This window comes from Calonectris borealis, chromosome 2 (assembly GCF_964195595.1).
Source record: "Calonectris borealis chromosome 2, bCalBor7.hap1.2, whole genome shotgun sequence".
Taxonomy (NCBI): Eukaryota; Metazoa; Chordata; class Aves; order Procellariiformes; family Procellariidae; genus Calonectris; species Calonectris borealis.
In genome coordinates, this window is record NC_134313.1 from 100,259,328 (window position 1) to 100,278,633 (window position 19,306).

A 19,306-nucleotide genomic window follows, 5' to 3' on the forward strand; every position below is an offset into this window, starting at 1 on the left:
TGAGCTGTAATTTTCCCCTGCCTTTGATCAACATGCCAGTGTGCTGCTGTGAAGTGAAATAGTGTAGGCTGACGGTTTTTTCCCCCAAGGGCATTCCATTAGGAACGCAACAGTGCTGATTCAGCAAGGAAATAAATCTTGAAATAGATGAATGCTGCTGTGTACGTGCTTTTATGGCACTTGGGGAAGAAATCAAAATAACTTAAAAATACAGAAGCCTTCATTCTATAGTTCTTTAGCATTTTAACATTTGTATGTACCTTGAAATGAGCAACTACATGCTGGAGGATAGACCTGTGACAGTTGTAACTTGACACATATCAACAGCCTGCCTTTGTAGTCCCTCACAGGTTGAGCTCTCCGTAACAGAGATCTTGATGCAGCGAAGGGAGGATGAAAGCCAGGCAGATACCAGTGGAGGGCTGGGAGTTCCCAGCCCTAGCAGTGCGGGTGTAGTTACTGCTAAATCCCTGCCTTGTTTATTAATAACATTTAAGTGTAACAGGATTTTAGCAAGAACATCTCTCCTGCAGTTCTTCTACTCGCAACCCTCTCTCCACACGGCTGCTTTTGAATGCTGTTCTACCGTCAGGAGGTCCAAGAAACTAACAGGGCTCCTGCTCTTGAACTTACCCAGCAAGCCACGCTGTCTCTGAAGGCGAGTTTTTCCTATTTCAGTACTTGTAGTAGAAACTTGAGACTATAGCCTTTTAAAATGACATTGCACACACCCGATGGGATTGCAGCAGCTGTATTGCAACTTTGAAGATAAATGAGAACTGATTTTTCTGTGAGCTTTCTTGCCAAATTGTACTAGCTTTGGGTAGCAAATACCAATACCCGAGCTGGCTTCATTACGAGTGCCTGGTAGGCACAGATACACTAACGTAAGGTGTGAGAGGCACCAAATGAAGCTTTGCGATCAATCCTCCCCCTCCTGAGGAAGACATGTAGAGGACACAAACTCCAGTTGTTCCCACAAACTAGTCCGTTGTTGTTTTTTTTTGTTTTGGGGTTTTGTTTTTTCCTCACTGCCATCCATTACAACCTTCAGACAAAGCTTTCTTAGGAGAAAGAATAGCACTTTGGCAAACAAGACCCAACTCTTTCTGCAGTATGGCTACATGGCATGTGGAGTTCAAGATTTCCTGTTGTTTCTTTTACACTCTTCACAGCTCTTGGCAGCTCACGTGGATTGGACACAGTACCTCTTACAAGAAACAGCGTACTGGAACTGCAAACATTGAGCAACACGTACCGCAGCAGTTTTGTATGGCTAAGCAAAACTTTTCTAGCATAGCATGAGCAACTCCATTTCAAACAATGCTTCTGAAGAAAGCTGCCCGTGAAAAAAACAAAGCTGTTCTTATATTGTTTTGTATCCCGCTAGATCTTACATAACAAACCAAGCGAGGCTTTTAGTGATTTGCAACGTTCAGAAGAGGTTACCCGGTGCTCCGTTCTCAGAACAGGCAATAGCATTCCGTTCAAACCACGCTGGTTGTGGAGCACACCGACCTACTGATCTCACCCCTCCTCACTGGGAAAAGCCATTAGCCTCGGCTAACGCTCCACCCTCTCCTTTGCCAACACAGAACCAGACTCCCAGCGGTCTCAGACACAGCCATTACTGGCCGGGCTCTTGCCTGGACCTGTCCCTCAGCCCTTCCGCCCCATCCTCTGCACAGCTTTTCAGGACTAGGCAGAAAACATTTACAGAAGTCGCAGGCTTTGCCTGAATTCCACCTATAGCACATAACCTGCCAAACCCCACCTTGATTAGAGGTCTAACTACTGGAATTACTTTTTATTAGGGATGTCTAATTACACAGCCAATTTAATTACAAGGACCTGGAGTTAATGCTTGCCTATTTTAACAGCTTGATCTTGTTGAACGCTTTAAATCAGATGCCTGTATTAACATCTGTTTATATTAATTTACAATCCATTTCAGCCAGCTGCCATAGGATGATGGATGAGACGTTACTAACATAATTCTGTTCGCACAGAACAGAGCAATCTTGGGAAGCGAGGAAGGTTTGCTTTAGCACTATTGTACACTAGTCGGATATAATCTTCTCTGAAAACACTTGTGCACCTATTCCTTCCTGTAAATGACATACAGGGACAACAACTTTTGTTCAGAACTTTTATCTTTGAAAGCGAATTCAGTGGCACCCACGTGCTGAGAGATGACATTTTCATCTTTAAAAGGGTAAGTTACCTTGTGCCTAACGCAGTCGACATTGAGATAAACAGCTCTTGTATTCAGAATTCGTTGCCTAGTTGCCAGCCACCTTCCCCCTTCCCTGATCAGCAGTGTTTCAGAGCTAGCCTAAAATAATTTTAGGTCCAGGGCCTCAAGCTCCAATCCCTGATGAACAGCCTTGACAATAGGACATGCTACTCTCCAGTAATCTGTTTTAAATAGCAATAAATTTTAAAAGGTCATAGTTATGTGACTTCAGTTCACGCTCGCCAAAATAGAGCCCCACAGATTCCAGAGAACTTTGACCTGATCCCAGCACCATCTTACATCCTTCAGCTTACTGGTGGGGTAAGCCAGAGGACCACACTGGAAGTGCTCAAGCACCACCTCTTCAAGAATGTGAAAGCAAAGTCATAAGTTAGTAAATATGAAAGCTCCAGTCAAAAAAAAGACACCAACACATCTGTAATTAAGATCTTTCCTAGACAGGATTGCTGAAACTCCAACTCTCTACTCTCAGGCTGTTTTTTCATTTCTCTCATCTCACTGGAATATAACCCGTATATTCAATTTATTGTAGGGAAGTTCTTCACAGAGTTCATTCTGGAGGCTATTTTACAGTTGGAATATATCAGCTGTTTTGAAAATACACGGCCTGAACAAAGGTGGTTCTACCATGTCAGTTTTCTTCCCTCCCTTGAAGTTTGCATGCACCTGAGGAAAATTCATTGCCTCTTAAAACATGACAATAGTCAAGACTGCAAGCATGAAAATACTTCACACTGTATTCTCAGTTCAGTAATGCCTCCGATGAATTTCAGAACAAAATTAAAATCGTATCAATAACAAAGTAGATTTTTAAAGTCCTTTATTAATCTGAATATAAAAAGACAGAAGTTGCCTACAGTTCAGGACAAAGCTCTTGCTTCATGAGGAAACAAAATTTTCTTTACAAAGTGAAAAAATAAATACCCTCTTAGAGTAAGGTTTATATGCTAATGTGTCATAAAAAAGTAGAGTTTTAATATTTTGACAAAATGTCTGTGCAAAGAAACAGATGCATAAACACACATTACCGCTACATTAAGGCAATATGAAAAGTATAGTCAGAAAATTTCAGTAAAGTGACAGTGTACTTTTCTAGCTTTGATTAAGCCAGTATTGCACCCAAACATGGTCTCTAGTTCCCTCTGTACCCTGGAGAATACACTAGGAAACCAGAGCCCAAAATGCCCAAGCAGGGGGGTAGAGATTAAAAACATTTTAGCAGGAAATGACCTACCCAATAAAGATGTTAACTGAAGAAAGCATTTAAAATTATACACAACCCTTACTTTAGAAATTAAAGGTACATGTTTAATAGTTTAAAATCAGTCTCCAAAAACAAAGCCAACTTAAAGGGCAGCTGACTGCAGCTCCCAAGACCACCAGCCAAGACAGATGGGGGAAACCTGGGAGTACCTTGCCTACTGAGCGTTGTGAGTGAAGTCCCATAACAGTGCTTCCATGGGACACTGACCCACCCTCGACACTTTGAGATTAACAAACTTGTCCTACCCTTCCAAAGCTATTCTCTCAACAGAATTCTGAATTAAACACAGCTGCTTGATGAAGCCTTGTAACTTCAGTTTAAGAACCTTTTTTTTTTGTTGAAGAAGTTCTCCCCCCTTTAAAGCAGTTTACTAAAAGCAGAAACTATGAGCCATACTAAACTGGTATTTGTAAAAGCTAGTCTTAGCTAGTCTTACTATTAAAATAAATGGAGTGACTGTACTAAAAAGGATTTAGAGAGTGTAAAACAAAAGGCTGCATTGCTCTCACTGGGTATATCAATATGTGTACACCACATTTCTCCAGGGTTACCTAGCTTTTTGGCAACGCTGCCATGCTACAAACTTATGCATCATTCTCCTTTTAAGTAACATGAACCGGTTACACTTCTGCTCTCAAAAGATGTCCCAAACCATTTTGGACATGCTGAACGAAGAATATTTATGTTCAAAAATGCAGTATTTTTGCTTTTGATCGTGGATAGGTGCCAGAGTGATTGCCTTCTTCTCAATCAATGGTTGCATTTCATATTAGTGCAGTTTAAAAAGTACATATGGGTTTAAAGTGTATACGGTGATCATATCACAGTCAGATTGAGAAGACTGGTGTGGGTTGGCAAGTACACATGCTGGACGTGCTCTACACGAGATCTGCAAACAGGACACGACTGGAAAGGAAAAACATTAGGAAATTAGTTTACTTCATATTTTGAGAGTCTCCATACTCATTGGAGACTTCCCTCTAGGTACACAATAACAGAGCACTTTGCCATAATCTCCATATTTAAAACAGGGTATAATGAGAAACATGTAGCTATTTCTTACCCTCACCACAAGTTAAGTTAGCACAGCTAAAACTTATCTTTCAAACACATCATCTAAACAGAATGTTCTTTGGAAGTAGTTTACAACAAACAAATTTTTAAAAGTAAGTTTTACTAGAATATCAATGTAAATATATTAATCCATGACTGTTAAATATATAGAAAACCAAAACTTCCACATATTTGGTAACTCACATCTTAATGGCATTGCAATTACCTCTAATTGGGCAGCACAGGTCTTGCAGCATACTGTGTGGCCACAGGGACAAAAGGTCGAATTTATTTCTTCTTCACAACACACCATGCAAAGCATGGACTCCTTTAGCTTCCGCAGCTTCTCTTGCAGAGCTTTTGTTTGTTGGCAGCTAAGACCCTCACAATTGTCACAGTTCATGCTACTTTCCGAAGACTTAAGGGGGGAACTTGGTGGGGTTTGGTCACTTCTTGAAACAAGATCCACAATGCCAGCATTATAAAGAGCCCGCCTTGCATGATCATAAACTTCTTTTGATGTTCTTTTAATGTCAAAGACGTATTTTTTACCAAGATTAATGTTTTCATTCAGGAATAGAGATGCTAGGTGGCCCTTTAAGTCTCGACTATACTGCATCATGACAGCACTGGTGACAGTGTCACACCTATAAAACAATAGGACAAATGCAAATTCAATTAGTTAATACCAATAAACCTATCCCTACAATAATTTGTTCCCAAAGTTGAAGTAACAGCACTGAAATTAAAGCAAATAGAGCAGTCTGAGATAATATGTAAGCTCTTGAATGTTGTTTGCATGACAACTCTACTTTGAAAAGTGTAAGTGGAAAAGTGACAGTTATTTTACATCTTCAAAAATGTGAAGTGTCTGTTAAAATGGAGTCAGCCTATGGAAAGGACTTAAGGCATTACGCTAATATAAACAGCCAATGCCTGCTTAATCCACATTCAGCTTGGCAACACCTCTTTACACAGTAATTTCCAAACACTGCATTAAAGAATTCCAATTAATAGTCTTTGGCATAACACCTCTTTCTTTAGACAGGCTCTCAAAAATTTTTAGCATAGAGTCAAGTAATGTCGTTAACCACATGTCTGCTCAGTACTCTATACACTAGTATTATATCATCTGAAGGGAACCAGTGTGAATGCAGTGTAGAGAATTAAATTAAGCCATTTGTATTTGCCACCAAGGTTTCAGCTACCCTAACCATGCTTGTCACGTATTTCAGTGATAGAGTTAAATCTGCAGAAGCCTATTAAGGCGTATCACTTCTCTAGACAATGTAGGAAAGAAAACGCAAACACAGAACACAAGGACTACAGCCTCACCAGGCCTAAGGTCCAAGATCAAGCTTATGGCCAAATGCTATTGCCTAGCTAAAATTCTGCTTAAATTAAAATCAGAAACTGCAGAAGTTACAAGCAGAGACAAAGATCAAAAAGTTAAGACTAAGTTATATAATGCTTTAATTGCCTGGAAAAAAGTATGAAGAGTGCAAAACAGCAGTGCAAGGGCATACAATTAAAGAGCAGCCCAAGACATGCTTAACATCAGGCTCACAAAATAAGCAGTGGTTAGCTGCAGATTAGCTGCAGTGGTTAGAAAGGCAACTAGTTGATGTTAATTGCTGTAACTTAAAATCATCTGATTTGAGAAACTGGACAGGTCTTTGCCTAGGCTATGTACTTCCCTCTGCTTTAAGTCCAATTCTTCTCTTACAAAGTAATTGAAACTGATATGTGGTGGTTAATTTAGAGAAAACACCACTAAGTGCCTTTCACAGTTAGTTCTACTGATCAGTGTTGGACCTCACAGTAGGAATGAAAAGGGGTTTAAAAAAAATCAGCCATCAACAAACCAGTATAGCACCCCTACCTCAAAGAACAATAGGATAAAGACAATGGATAGCTGCTGGCACAAAACAAAATCCAGGGCATGTGAGCAAGGACAGAGGAATTGTAAAAAGATTTAAATACGTGGGATGGGAAGGTGGCATACAGGTAACTTCTAGCAACTGGAGGACCCAAATAAAGGAGAAAAGGAGTACATGTGCATATGAGCTACACCTACATATTCTGAAAGACAGGATCTTTCTTCTCCTTTGGCCTCTCATCCTCCCTCTTACATACGAACAAAAAACATATGTATTGTTTATGAAGTATCAAAGAACACAGTATGTTTATGTTCTGAAGTGCTGTTATTCATAGTGGTAGACTGAGAAATTTTGCTTACTTGTCTTGTACTCCCACCCCACAAAATGGAAAACAGCAAAAACCTGTTCAGCTTCTGGACTTAAGAGGAAAGTAGAGGCTGCAGAGACAATGAAATTTTGCAGAGAATTTCTGAAATGCAGTCAGACTGCTGGCTGCTTAAGCACTTAATTCAAATACTGTGGAGAAGACCAGCAGCAGTTGACTCTTCCAGTGGCAATACTGACCTGTAAAATGCATGTGTCTCTGTAATTGCTCTATAGAGTCCACTTGCTGCCCTTGTGCTGATCATCTTAAACAAGAGAACTACACTATTACCAGACTCCTTGGTGACAGTCAGATATACATTCTTCCCAGACTGAGTTGCCATTTGAACAACAGGATAAGCAATCCTATAAATGAATAAAAAAAGAAAGGTTATTTAGCTTTTAAGGATAAGGGCATTTTCCACAAACTACTATGGTGCACTTTTACCAGAAGTTACAATAATCTCCGACTGTTGTCTGTAATGCTAGATTGAAGATGCCGCCTCAAAAATACATACAGAAATCAAGAGTATTAAGGCCAGTTGCCATCTTGATTATAAGCAGGTAGTATCCTCAGACGCTACATTCCAATAGCTCCTTTTAGTAATTCATAGAGCAGTTTTGTATATTTATGTAAAAACTAGAGGCATTCTCAGTACTTCTGAAAAATGGAAGATGAAAATGGTTCCACGAAGCACATACCTGTTGATAGGACTGAAGTCATCTTTACAGATGGATATGCCTTCAGGTCCAACACCAATAAGGAGTTTTTGCCCTTCACTATCTCTCACTGAGTGCCACTCTACCCCATAGTTCTCCAGTGTTGTAACAATCTGTAGAACCTGGTATTCAGCAGAAGCTTGACTTAGACCTTCTAGCTCCTTGTGCTTTGCAATAATGCTGTTGATAAAAAGATTACGGATAGGTTAATTAACTCAAGTATATGCCATTACTGTCAGCAGCTTGTTTTAACATGGGTTTTTAGATGACCTAGTTAAACAGATTATTAAATGCTCCTGACCTGCTGGCTATAGATTTCCAGTAATCATGAACTGGAAAGAACTGAGAATTACCAAAACATCCTGAGAATGTTCAGGAGACAATACTGTGCATTTACTTAGAAATTAAAAGCTACATGTAATCAAGTCCTTCCAACAAACACCCCCCCCCAACATATTTACCTGAACAACTACTAAGTTCATAACTAAAAAAATCTACAGAAAAGCATAACACACTGAAAGTTTCCTGATATTCAGAAATTGAGCTATGAAGGTGTTTTGGGAATCCTGTTTGCTTCTCAGTGTAAGGGTACTAAGCCAGATAAATTCTTGTTACCTCCCTTCACAAGTGTAGGTCTAAGACATACTTGCAATTCGATTACCCTGCTCCAAGTATTTAGATACCTATATTTCCCCAAGTACTAGAGTTCAACAGCTTTTGCTTTTCACAAAAAAAATACTCATAATTGAGCTTAAAAATGAACTGAAATTAGAACATTAGTTGAACAGGTTGTATTTTAATCTCCAAAGCTATGTAAAATATTATTTTTAGCAACATAAGATACACTATAGCATTAGCAATTAAGGGCATAACAAAATCTTTTGCTTTTGGTCTCCAAAAAGGAGGTTGTATCATTGTGCTCTTTTTACCTCTCCAAAATGGTAGTGGTGAGCTCTTTTGCACACAACTCTTCATAATTGTACTTGGCAGTGTTCTGGTTATAATCTCCAAACTTCATCTGTGCCAACAAGGCACTAAGTTCAATTGCGTGCTCTGAAGAACACTGAAGATTACCAGCAAGAAGATCTTCTTTTATATGCAAGAAAAACATATGCCTGCAATGGAATCAGAAATGTTTGCTTACACAAGATGTTAAAAGATGTTTGTAAACAAGATATGTATCAAATAACATCTCATATGTTTGGTAACCACTAGTTTGGTAATCAAGAATTTGCAATGAATGTACCAACTAAAGAAAGTCTGGCACAAGGGAAAGAAAAGGGCCTCCAGCTTGTTATTCACTTACACTTAAAGATGAGGCTGTAGCTGAAGATGGTATCTAAAAGCACTATTAAAAGAAATAAGCACTTTAATATCATGTTCTTAAGAATAAGAACTGCTTTAACTCCTAAGGTCACTTAGTAATTTCAATTTAGTGAACAAAATATCAGTGAAATATTTGGACTAGTTTCCTATGTTTAAATTTCTTTGGTTGCCGTTTACAAATTGTTCTGCATTTCACAAAAGCAAATTTGGGAAGAGCAGCCCAAAACAGCATACACACTTCTATCATGCAACAGGAAAGCCACACTTTCTCTACACAGTGGACATGCCTCTGCCACCACAGTCAAAGGGAAGACAGTGCTTTTGCCAGTGACATGATTAACAGAATAACTTGAAACATCTGAAAAGGTGTTGTGCAATAAAATGCAAAACATCTCCCACATAAGCGTATTTGTCAGACCAACCTTTACACCTGGGATCAAGGCAGGTTTGACACACCAAAATTTCCACCAATATTAACAGCAGCCTGCTAATTTCCCCTGTAGTCTACCTTAATTTATATAAATTCATCCTTATCTCCCCTCAGCGAAGACAATATTAATTTCTTACCATTTGTTCTTAAGACTCAACATATTTATGGCAACCAGATGCAGAAGTAGTTACGTATCACTGAAAAAATCTTTCAATAAATGAAGCCTAGCACCCACAGGGATAGGACTTAGCTTCCGCAGTAATGCGACATTTACATTTTACTTCTCTATAATCAAGTGTAATCTACTTTTCTTAAAAAGCTATACTAAATCACTTATCACTGAAGTTGAAGATGCTAGTAAGTGATTAGCTTTCCTTCCAACAGCAATTTTGGATAGTATCTTATGTATATCCTGTTGTAACGCTCTATAATTCCATTTACAGCAGGGCAAATAGGGCTACCTTTTCAGCACTATAAGCAATTACGTAACTTGCAAAATTTGTGTTCATTCTTAGCTCTACTAAGGTAAATGCTGCACCTAAGAAAATACTGGCCCAAAAGATGCCCCGTATCCAGAACTTTTGCATTCAAGAAAAAATAGGTATTAAATTACCCCATAAGCTGCTCTACAATCCATTTCCTGCAACAAGTCACAGCTCCAACACCTCCCTTTGCAAGCAGTTTGAGGCATGCTACAACTTCACTGCAGTTGTGACAGAAGTGCTTAATTGCATCACTGATGTCTAGACATCAATCTACACTTCAGCAGTTCTAGTGGGGGTCTGGTGCAAGCGAACATATCCTCACTCTGTGCAGGATACAAGTTTAGGTGGCAAGAGAACCAGAACTTCAGACGGTACAGTTGTCTCCACTGTTAGCAGGTTATTCCTTGTTTGGGCTTTTTTTGGAGCAAGTCCCAAACCTCTGCTCCAATCCCTTTCTCCTACCTTGCTAATTAACTCTTTTTGGCTTGGGACACAGAAAGGCATATCTGTGGCTTTTAAAAGGCATTGGTTGTACATTCTCCTTTTGGGGCTCAGTCCATAAATCCAGACAAAGTATCTGATGAATTACTAAAACACTGTAGCAAAATAAATTCAAATAGTAGGTATTTCCTTAATTCCAATCAACATTTCATAAAATAAATGTCTTTTCGTGCACTTTTCATCCTCTGTTAATACTAGAACAGGTTTTCCAGTCATTATAACTATGTACTAATTACACATACAGTATTTTAAAGAAATATCTGACAATTTTATTCTCATTAGCTGAAACGTGTTTACAGCTACCACACCTAAATATTTGTATCTTCAGTTTATTTTATGCATACGACAGCACTGACTACAAAGGGAAAAGTCAGTCTTCTCCCCTTACCAGGAAGACCTTATTGACATCAGGAGGGAAGCTGAAAACCAAAAGATTGCTCCTGCAAATACAGCAGAGGCATGGCTTGTCACATTCCATTACTAAAAAGCCAGTAATGGCATAAGTAGACAAACGAGTTCACAGTACAATGTGAAATCGCATCACATCAGCTAATGTGCAGTAACTTCCCATAACTGGCTCCTATCACATAAATGAAAACATCTCAGACTAAGCTACTTCGCATTTTTCTGATAAAGGGGACAAAGTTATGGCACATGTAAGGGACAGTTATTGCAAAGTAACTAAAGCTATGGAAGTTCATGTCCTGGCTTACACTATTGTAAGTGTATTTTGTTAAGTTAAAGAAAAGGGACAAAACCACCCGTATTTAACAGTCCATCTCAAAGTCATTGGTCTGCACTTAAAACACCCATTGCTGGCCCGGGTGAAGCCAAGCCCATTCCCTAAACTGCACTCGTAGGTCAGAAACTAGTTAACATTGGGCCTGCCAGTGAAATGAGTTTTTGAATGACAGTGAATGGCTTCATACTGATCTGCTACAGCAGATGCCCTGAACCAAAGCTCAGGTAGCAAATTCACTGCTGGTTTTTTTTTTCATTTTGACTCCTTAAGTGTGTTTGAGGAAGGTAAAGCATGTAGAAATTGAAAGACAGTGAAGGTTGCAAACATTTTATACATCTGAAAAAGTGATTCTGATTAATGCAGATTCTGATTTGCCCATCCAGTCTTTCTAAGATTGCACTTCTCCAAAGTTATATTAATATCCATTGCCCTTCAAGGTTCAAAACATAACACCAGCCAGAATCTGATTATAAAAGCAGATTTTTCTTTTTATACAAAACTAAAAAAAGTCTTTTGATCCTTAAACAGAAAGGCAAAAGAATGTGCTTTTATTGCTGAATACAGTCAAGCAAAACTAAAGCATCCGGACACTTGAGGCAGTTCCTTATCTAATTCTGCAAAGTCTAAAGGACCTAACAGATTGCCTGTAGAAAACCTGGTCACATTACAGATTCTGTTAGTTACCAGAAAGTATTTACCTAAGTTTTTGTAAATTAGATTGTGACCAAATCACTCTCATTGTTAAGGTGGATACACGTTTCAAGACTTCTCTGCGACATGTTTCACAAAGAAAGCTTTTAGCCAGAGAACTTTCTGCCCCGAGACAGCGGTGCAGGCCAATCGGGAGTGGAGCTCCTTAGGCTGCTGGGCCGTGCCCCAGCGCCGCAGCCGCGGATTCGCCCGGCCCGCCGAGTAGCTGTGAGCCGAGGTTACTACCAGTCAATGACCTGGAGTTACACCGTCTTACCGCGCGCCAGAGCCGCGCCCCGCTAGCCCGAGCGCCGGGCGAGCCGCGCGGCTCCTGCGGCCCGCCGGGACCACCGCGAGCCCGCCCCCCCCAGCCAAGCGGCCTCCTGGAAATTCCCATTAGCGAAGTATAATCATCTCCCGAAGTCCCGGCTCCTCGCTGTAATTCAGTGCTTCGTAAAATTCGATACAAAAGCCACCCATGAATCACTCTGACAAGAAACCTGCTTTTTACTTTTTTCACTGACTGTTGCATTACCTTTCAAGAAATAGAGAAAACGGTGAAAACGAACATGACATAAGCCAGAGCCTATGATCTAGATCTTGGACCATCACATGTATCTTTAAGCAAAAAGATAGCAGTTCTTTTCAAGCCAATGTGATTTTCCATTCAAAAAACCTACAGTTCTTCAACCCCCTCTAAACAAGCACACTGTTCACATTTCAGACGTGTTTATAAAACTCTAGTTGACCACAGCAGATTAAATTTGAATAGCATTCTTGCACTGAAGCACTTTCATTCCACAGAAAACTATTCTAAACTACAAAATCCTGTGGTGAAATTCAGTACCAGGCAGTCAAATAAAAAATCAGAAATTGAGATCCGAAGAACAACAGAAATAAACCATTGTAAAAGGAAAGAAAGTGTAGTAAGAAGCTCTTTCCATGCAATTCTCCCATTCACAAAGCGCTTAGTGAAGGTGGTTTGTTGCCACAGTGGTCAAAGGCACAATTACAACGTGCTCTGCCTTTGCACTCCGTGGCAGCAAGGCTCTCTTGCATAAGATTAAAATGCATGAGGCTGCGCTCTCTCTCTCCCTGCGCACACTGATTAAAGATAACAGCAGCAGAGGTTAATGTTCACTTGCCAGATCAGCTTTTCACACAGCATGTAGAAACCTGAACATTAAATTGCTACAAACAAATTTAAAACTCAGGTGTATGTTTAAGTGCAAGACAAAGATCTCTAATGAAGCAGTACAACTGGGGTTGACAAAGCTTCCAAAGTACATAGAAAAAAACTGGTAACAACTCAGACACAACATTCACTATTATAATCATGGTGAAGTATATCAACAAAATTTAGAATTACTTGCAGCTTCCCAGATTTCAAAAGCAGTCTCAACATGCATCCAATTTATATGTAAAAACAGCATCAGAGGCAGCACGTAAAGGACTGGGAGGCTTCCTCAGCGTTCTTCACTGAAGACTAGAAGGGACCAGAAGGCAGCAGCTCTGCCAGGAACACCCTATACAGCCGTTGTGGACACAACTGGATACCCCCATCACTCTTTCTTTGCCGACCAGCTCACTGACTTTGCAAGTAAAAGTAAGAAACAAGGCGTCAGCTGTAACTGTACAGCTAATCCTTGCAATTTTATGAGATGCCTATTGATTTAAAGTTCAGTGACAGGTTTAACAAGTTTTTTGACCTCTCCTTGATACCACACACGCTTACATTCAAACTAAATAAGAATGCAGTTATGTGCTTACGTAAATCCTCAAGTAGACCCAAGCAGGTTAAAAAAGTAAATCTACTGAAACACAGTGTCAACACTACAGAAATATACATTAACCACAGGTACTATGGAACTCTAGGTCTGCTACACATAGACTATTGGGCATATACAACTAAAAGGCAGCTATTGCAAACTATTTTACAACTTGTATTTGTTTTTAGCAAGAGCACTAAAAATACTCAGGATGTAGACTGAACAGCTTAGCTGAGGCCTCAGGACTACTCATGTTTGCAAGACAGAGTGACATTAAATACTAGTTTCAATGTCTGTTGCTCTGCAAAATTGTAAGTAATTATTTCCAGAGCAGAATTTTAATAGATCTCTTCTGATGACTAAGCCTCAATTAATTTTAAAAATGTTTGTTAAAAATATTAGGTTTAGAACAGCCTTAATTCATACATAAAAAAGCTTGTCCCACCTACAGCCTTTTAAAGTCATCTTTATAGTGGAGAAGTACTTGCTACTTCCATGTAGGTATCCAAGCCCTGTTACACTCCAGCTACACAACCTGTCTTCTAGGCCCTTGGGGTGTGCTTCACCAGTTCAAGCTCTCTATTATTTATCTTGCACAACCTGCCAAGTCTTGCATTGACAGTGTTGAAGGCAGGAACACAGGTGTCTGCAAAACCCTTGTAAAGCTGAACAAACATTCATCAAGGATAGCATAAAAACACCAATCATATCAGCTTTAGGTTTCCTCAGATTCACCCTGATTTGGTCTGTGTGTGGAGACACACCCAACATGCTCAGGGTAATCTCTCCTGCCTCATCAGGTACAAAATTGTGTTGCTCCTTTTGTTCTACATAAAAATCCTTCATTATTTGGTTTTATACTTACTGAGAATATTTAAACAAGAGGACAAGTTTCTTTAAGGAAAACACTCAAAAAGAGCCCAAAGATATGACATGGATACTAGAATTTATTTTTCCAACATAAGGTACATTCAAACTGGAATTTGGTTAGAATGCTGTTGCCTAACTAAAGCTATTATATAGGACAACTATGGTCCAACTCCATAGCATTCTGAAAACTTTAACCAGATCGATGAGCTGAAACTATCGCTCCCCAAAAGCCTCTCCCCTGCACATTAGTTCAAAAAATAATAGATGCATTCTCCTAACTCAAAACCTTTTTCCTATGAATTAAAGACCAAATCAGGCTGTCAGCCTCTGACCAAATTCTTTAGACAAATATTCTGTGCAGAACCACCATGTTGTATCCATGGTCTTAACTCTGAAAGTACCGAGTTAAGGCGAGTAGTGAAAGTGTGTTTTGGCATTATCATATAGACACTAGATTTCAATTTGCCCCATTCATATTAACTGTACTATCTAAAACTAACAGGAAAAATGAGTTGAAAAGTCAGCATTAAATATATATGTGCATAGCTTTCTTTAAAGATAACTCAATTGCAATTCTTGTGGTAATCAAACCCAAGGAGTAAAAGCAAATGTTCGCTACTTATCTTAGAAGACTAATTCTTACGATTGACTAACAGTATAACAATCTAGTTAAGAGGACTGGCCACAGAAGAAGTGAAACAGCTGTTTCTTTTGTAGCCTCAAAGGGCCTGTAGCTATTTGAAAGCTGCTGTAACATAATACCAGACAAAAAGGAATTCAGCAAGTTTTTTGCTCTGTGGGAGGAATTGTTTCCTGCCTTTCTGTACCAGTGGTTTAGAACGACCTAGAGTAACACCACTGAACAGGGGTTACTATCGGACATGCAAATACCATATAAATAATTTGCTACTGGTAACTTAGTTTCTTCCACTTCCAACCCTAAGTGCTCATGGAATTGCCTACACTCGTTACTTACTGGTAGCTACACGATACTTACATTATTACCAATTGTTTGGTTTTTTTTAAAAAGGAATAATACATTTGAGTAACACTAAGGTTTTAAAACTACATAAAAAAGCCAAGCAAGATTACCAGAAGACAGAAGAAAAACCCAGTGTGTAATCACTTTCGTAAGTTACAAAAACTGAAAACAAAATAATAAATTAAATCTACTTACAACCATCTTTACCTTACCTTGTCTGTTCTTGTAAGATAAGATGCGGCTCTACAAAAAACTTGACTCTTAATTTCAATCGATAAGGGGCTAAACCATCCATCTGCTGAGAGATCCTGTTCCTCAAATTCAGCCACAGATTCTCCCCTTTGCTGCCAGTGAACTGCAGTCCAAAATAATCAACTTCTATGATTCCCAACCTTCTGCAAACCTGAAAGAAAGAGGTTCTTTATAATAAGGCTACAATGTAACGATGAAAAATATCACCTGAATCAAGTATTGTTTCAGACCGCTCACTTAAAACACACACAAAAAGATCCTGCTGTAAGCACCTTTATACAAAAGATTACTTAATTACTTGGATTTTAAGTTGCATTCAAAACAGCATGTAGACAAATTCTAAGAATAAGCTGGGAATTTCTCCACTAGCTGAAAACCACATGGACTTCCATGGTCAAATTCTATCCCCCCTTCTCGCCCCCAGGACAGGCACTTACGAGGGTCAGCGGTTTTCCGAAAGAGGAGAGTATGTTATTCAACATCACAGCCAATAGCACCTTCTAGGCAAGAAGGAGAAAAAAGTACAACCCACAAGTTTTATTTAGATGCCAGCAACAGACCGGGCTGCTACGTTTGGCTCTCTCCAGCATCCTCACTGCAGCCGCCGCAGCCACATCGAGGCAGTGGCGACGGAAGGGCGATAGCACCTGGACGACAGCTTCAGCTCAGCACGGCCCCAGCAGGCCACGGGGATCATCCCGGCACCGCCCGGGCGGCGTCACCCCGGCCAGGTGGGTCCCACTCGTGCCCCCCACCCCAGGGACAGTTAGAGCAAGCTGCAGCAATAAGGCCGAGGCCTTCGCCGGGCTCCCCCGCCTGCCCTCCCCACACGCGCTATAAAGGAGAAGGTAGAACGGCCGGAGAGCCCCAAGGCGGGGGATGCAGGAACCTCTGCATCCAACATGGAGGGGAGAAAAAAAAAAAGAAAAAAAAAAAACACATAAGGAAAGCGGAGAGACGGCGGCGGCTCCCCGCCCCCACCGCCGCGGACGCCCCCGCGCAGGGTTGCGCCGCCGCACGGCCCTGCCTCGCGCGACCGCCGCCCTCAACGGCCGGGGCACGCGCCAGAGGCGCCGCGAGCTGGCGAGGCCATTGCTCCTCGCCCCCCCCACCCACCCAGACGGGGTGGCTTGAGGAGGGGGTGACGCGCGCCCGCCGGCTCTCGTGCGCGCCTGTCAGGCACCAACGGTCTGCGCTGCCCAACGGTCACCGCTACCCCCACGCTACCCCCCAAGCTCTCGCGCCCCTGGAAGGCGGCGGGGAGAAGAGCGCAGCGCGGCCCCTCACCTGGTTGAGGCAGTCCTCGCCGTTGGCTTTCGCCTCTACTTCCACCTCCATCACCACCGCGTCCGGCCTGGTCACATAGCACAGCATGGCTGGGGCCAGCCAGCGCCGCCGCTGCCACGGACACCCGGAGCGGCTGCTGTTGCCGGCGGGGAATCGCAGCTGTCGCTACAGGCTGAGGTACGCACACGTCCCCCGGCCGCCGCCCACGCCCGTACACCGCCAGCGCCCAGCCAGCCGTCCCCGCTCCCCTACTGCTTGCGCTCTGCATATACCCTCCGTCTCTCCCTCCCCCCTCCGAGCGGCACCTGCGGACCAATCGCGAGGCGCCGCTCATCGCTGCGGGCCGCCGCCGCCGCCAATCAGCGCCGCCATCCCCGAGAAACGGCGGCGGCCGGGAGGGCGTTTGTTGTGGTCGCTCTCTGGCGCCCCCTGCCGGGGCGCAGGGCCGCGGGCCGCCGGCGGGACTCCCCGTCGGCCCCCCCCCTCCCCGCCCGGCGCGGAAAGCCCCTGCCGTGGGCCCTGCCCGCGGTGGCTTGGCCGCCCGAAGGAGCCGGTCCTCGGGGCCTCTTTAGCACCCAGCGTCTTCAAATTACCTTCATCCGCCGTCACCTGCAACAGCCCAGAACTTCTTACCCTGGAATTATGTCTGGTTAAATGGAAGCAAAGTAAGTTCTAAGTGAAGGCGGAGACCAACCAAATATTTTCATGGCTCATCTCTAGGCTTTGCAAACACTCCTTTTCGTTGAGGGGAAAATAACATCCAGCTTAATGCTATCTCTCCCGTATTCTCTTTGGCCTTGGTCCAACTTTGTGTTATGCAGCATGCAAAGCACTGGAAATGTGGAAATTTTAAGAAAGACCCGTCAAGTGATATTGCAGCGTCCATGCACTGTCATGCTAATGGATGATGAAGCTTTTACACTCGTTGAGGTATGAAGCTTGTGGGTGATTCCTGGCCAGGGGAGGAACACCTGCACCAGGCGAGCCCTTAGAAGTATTTGTTTGAAAAACATACCCAAGGTACATAAAATAAAGTAGTTTATGGCTGCTTTAACAATGTTAATTGAAATGACAGGGAAGACTAAGCACAAAATGCACGCTGTGTAGGTTCCCCAAAAGAAATGCAGATCAAAGAAGTACTGAGCAGTGCAGTGGTGAGGAACAAGTAGGCTGTCAGGGGAAGAACTAAGAAAGAAAATGGGGATCTGAAAATGCAGTGAAGGATAATAGGAAGAAGAACAAACCACAGCACTAATGCAAGGTCACCACAGGGCTGAGTATTAGCTTATTCCTGTATGTATGGGTCACTTGCTTCTGTTTGGGTATTTCTGCTGTGCTTGTCAGGGTTGTTAGTATTTTCAATTTGTATTAAAGGAACTCTCAGAACAGATGCTTATTGTGCTGGGAACTCTCCAAACACAGTATATGGAGCTCTATCCATTTTGTTCATGTGAACTCTATAAGTAGAAGACTGCTCAGTTCTGAACCAGGCAGAACAGTAGGAGACAAGTTAAGAGTCAGGACATGAGATGTCAAACCTGAACTGTACTGCATTTCACCTGTACACTTACTACCTCAGATTTTCATGCCCAGGTCTATAGTGTTTAATTTGAAGAGCTTAGAGTCTTAAAAGACCAGACTCATAGAGTGAAGGGTAGAAAAAGGGAAACAACATGAAAGAAAGATGAACGAAATTGCAAAATTATGTTAATTCTGTGATTTTATGGGGCAAAAAAAAAACCTCTTTGGGAGGGACTTAATTATAAGGGGATTAGCCATTAACAAAAAAATCACAAAATATTTTAGTATGGAAAAAAGCCTGTATTCTGCACCTGTTCTTTAGTTTCTCTTGGAGTGGATGCAGGAAATAAGATTTTAGTTTTATTTTAGTTTTACTTCTATATATTGCGGTGTTATGGTATTTTGTGTGATTTCTATATTTCTGTCATAATCAAAGGAGTCCTAGAGTTGTTAAGAAGAAGAAACACAAAAACTGCCATGATGACTCATGCCATTAGTATTCTGATATCCTCTCCCTGACAGTAGCTCAGATCAGATGTTACAGAGAAAGGTGTAAGAAATCTTTATGGAATTGTGAGATAATATGCTTGTATATTTTCTCTAGCACTAAACAGTTAAAGCTGGCTTATACATAATAGATTAGCCTTTACTTATTTGTCCATGTTACTTGTATACTAGGAATCAGTTCACCTTGTGGTAGGCATTGTCCAGACAAATAGAAACAGATGGTTCTTGTCCCAGAGTTGTTACCTTTTCTCTATATATTAATATCCATTCTGTGTTTTCCTTTTATCTGACTTAATGTAAATGCAGGTGTTCTTATTATGTCTGTAAAAGTGTTATCGTGCTTTGAAATCTGCTAAACTGTAAGCCACAAAAATAGCTTGTGGCAGTAAATTGCATAGATTGGTTAA

General features: G+C 41.4%; 1 protein-coding gene across 2 annotated transcripts; it reads right to left on the reverse strand.

Annotated features, from left to right (window-relative positions):
* Positions 1 to 3,060: 3,060 nt before the first annotated feature.
* On the reverse strand, positions 3,061 to 17,160 carry MYLIP (myosin regulatory light chain interacting protein). Of its 2 annotated transcripts, XM_075142770.1 has the most exons (8): positions 16,872 to 17,132; positions 16,022 to 16,084; positions 15,545 to 15,735; positions 8,467 to 8,652; positions 7,520 to 7,717; positions 7,019 to 7,183; positions 4,801 to 5,221; positions 3,061 to 4,427 (listed from the first exon to the last, which is right to left on the reverse strand). In XM_075142770.1, the coding sequence occupies exons 1-8, from the start codon at positions 16,956 to 16,958 to the stop codon at positions 4,338 to 4,340; spliced, it is 1,401 nt and encodes a 466-aa protein (XP_074998871.1). In that variant the 5' UTR covers positions 16,959 to 17,132; the 3' UTR covers positions 3,061 to 4,337. The 2 variants fall into 2 exon arrangements, with proteins under 2 accessions (XP_074998871.1, XP_074998872.1); XM_075142771.1 differs by lacking the exon at positions 16,022 to 16,084 and having other exon boundaries at positions 16,872 to 17,160.
* Positions 17,161 to 19,306: the final 2,146 nt, after the last annotated feature.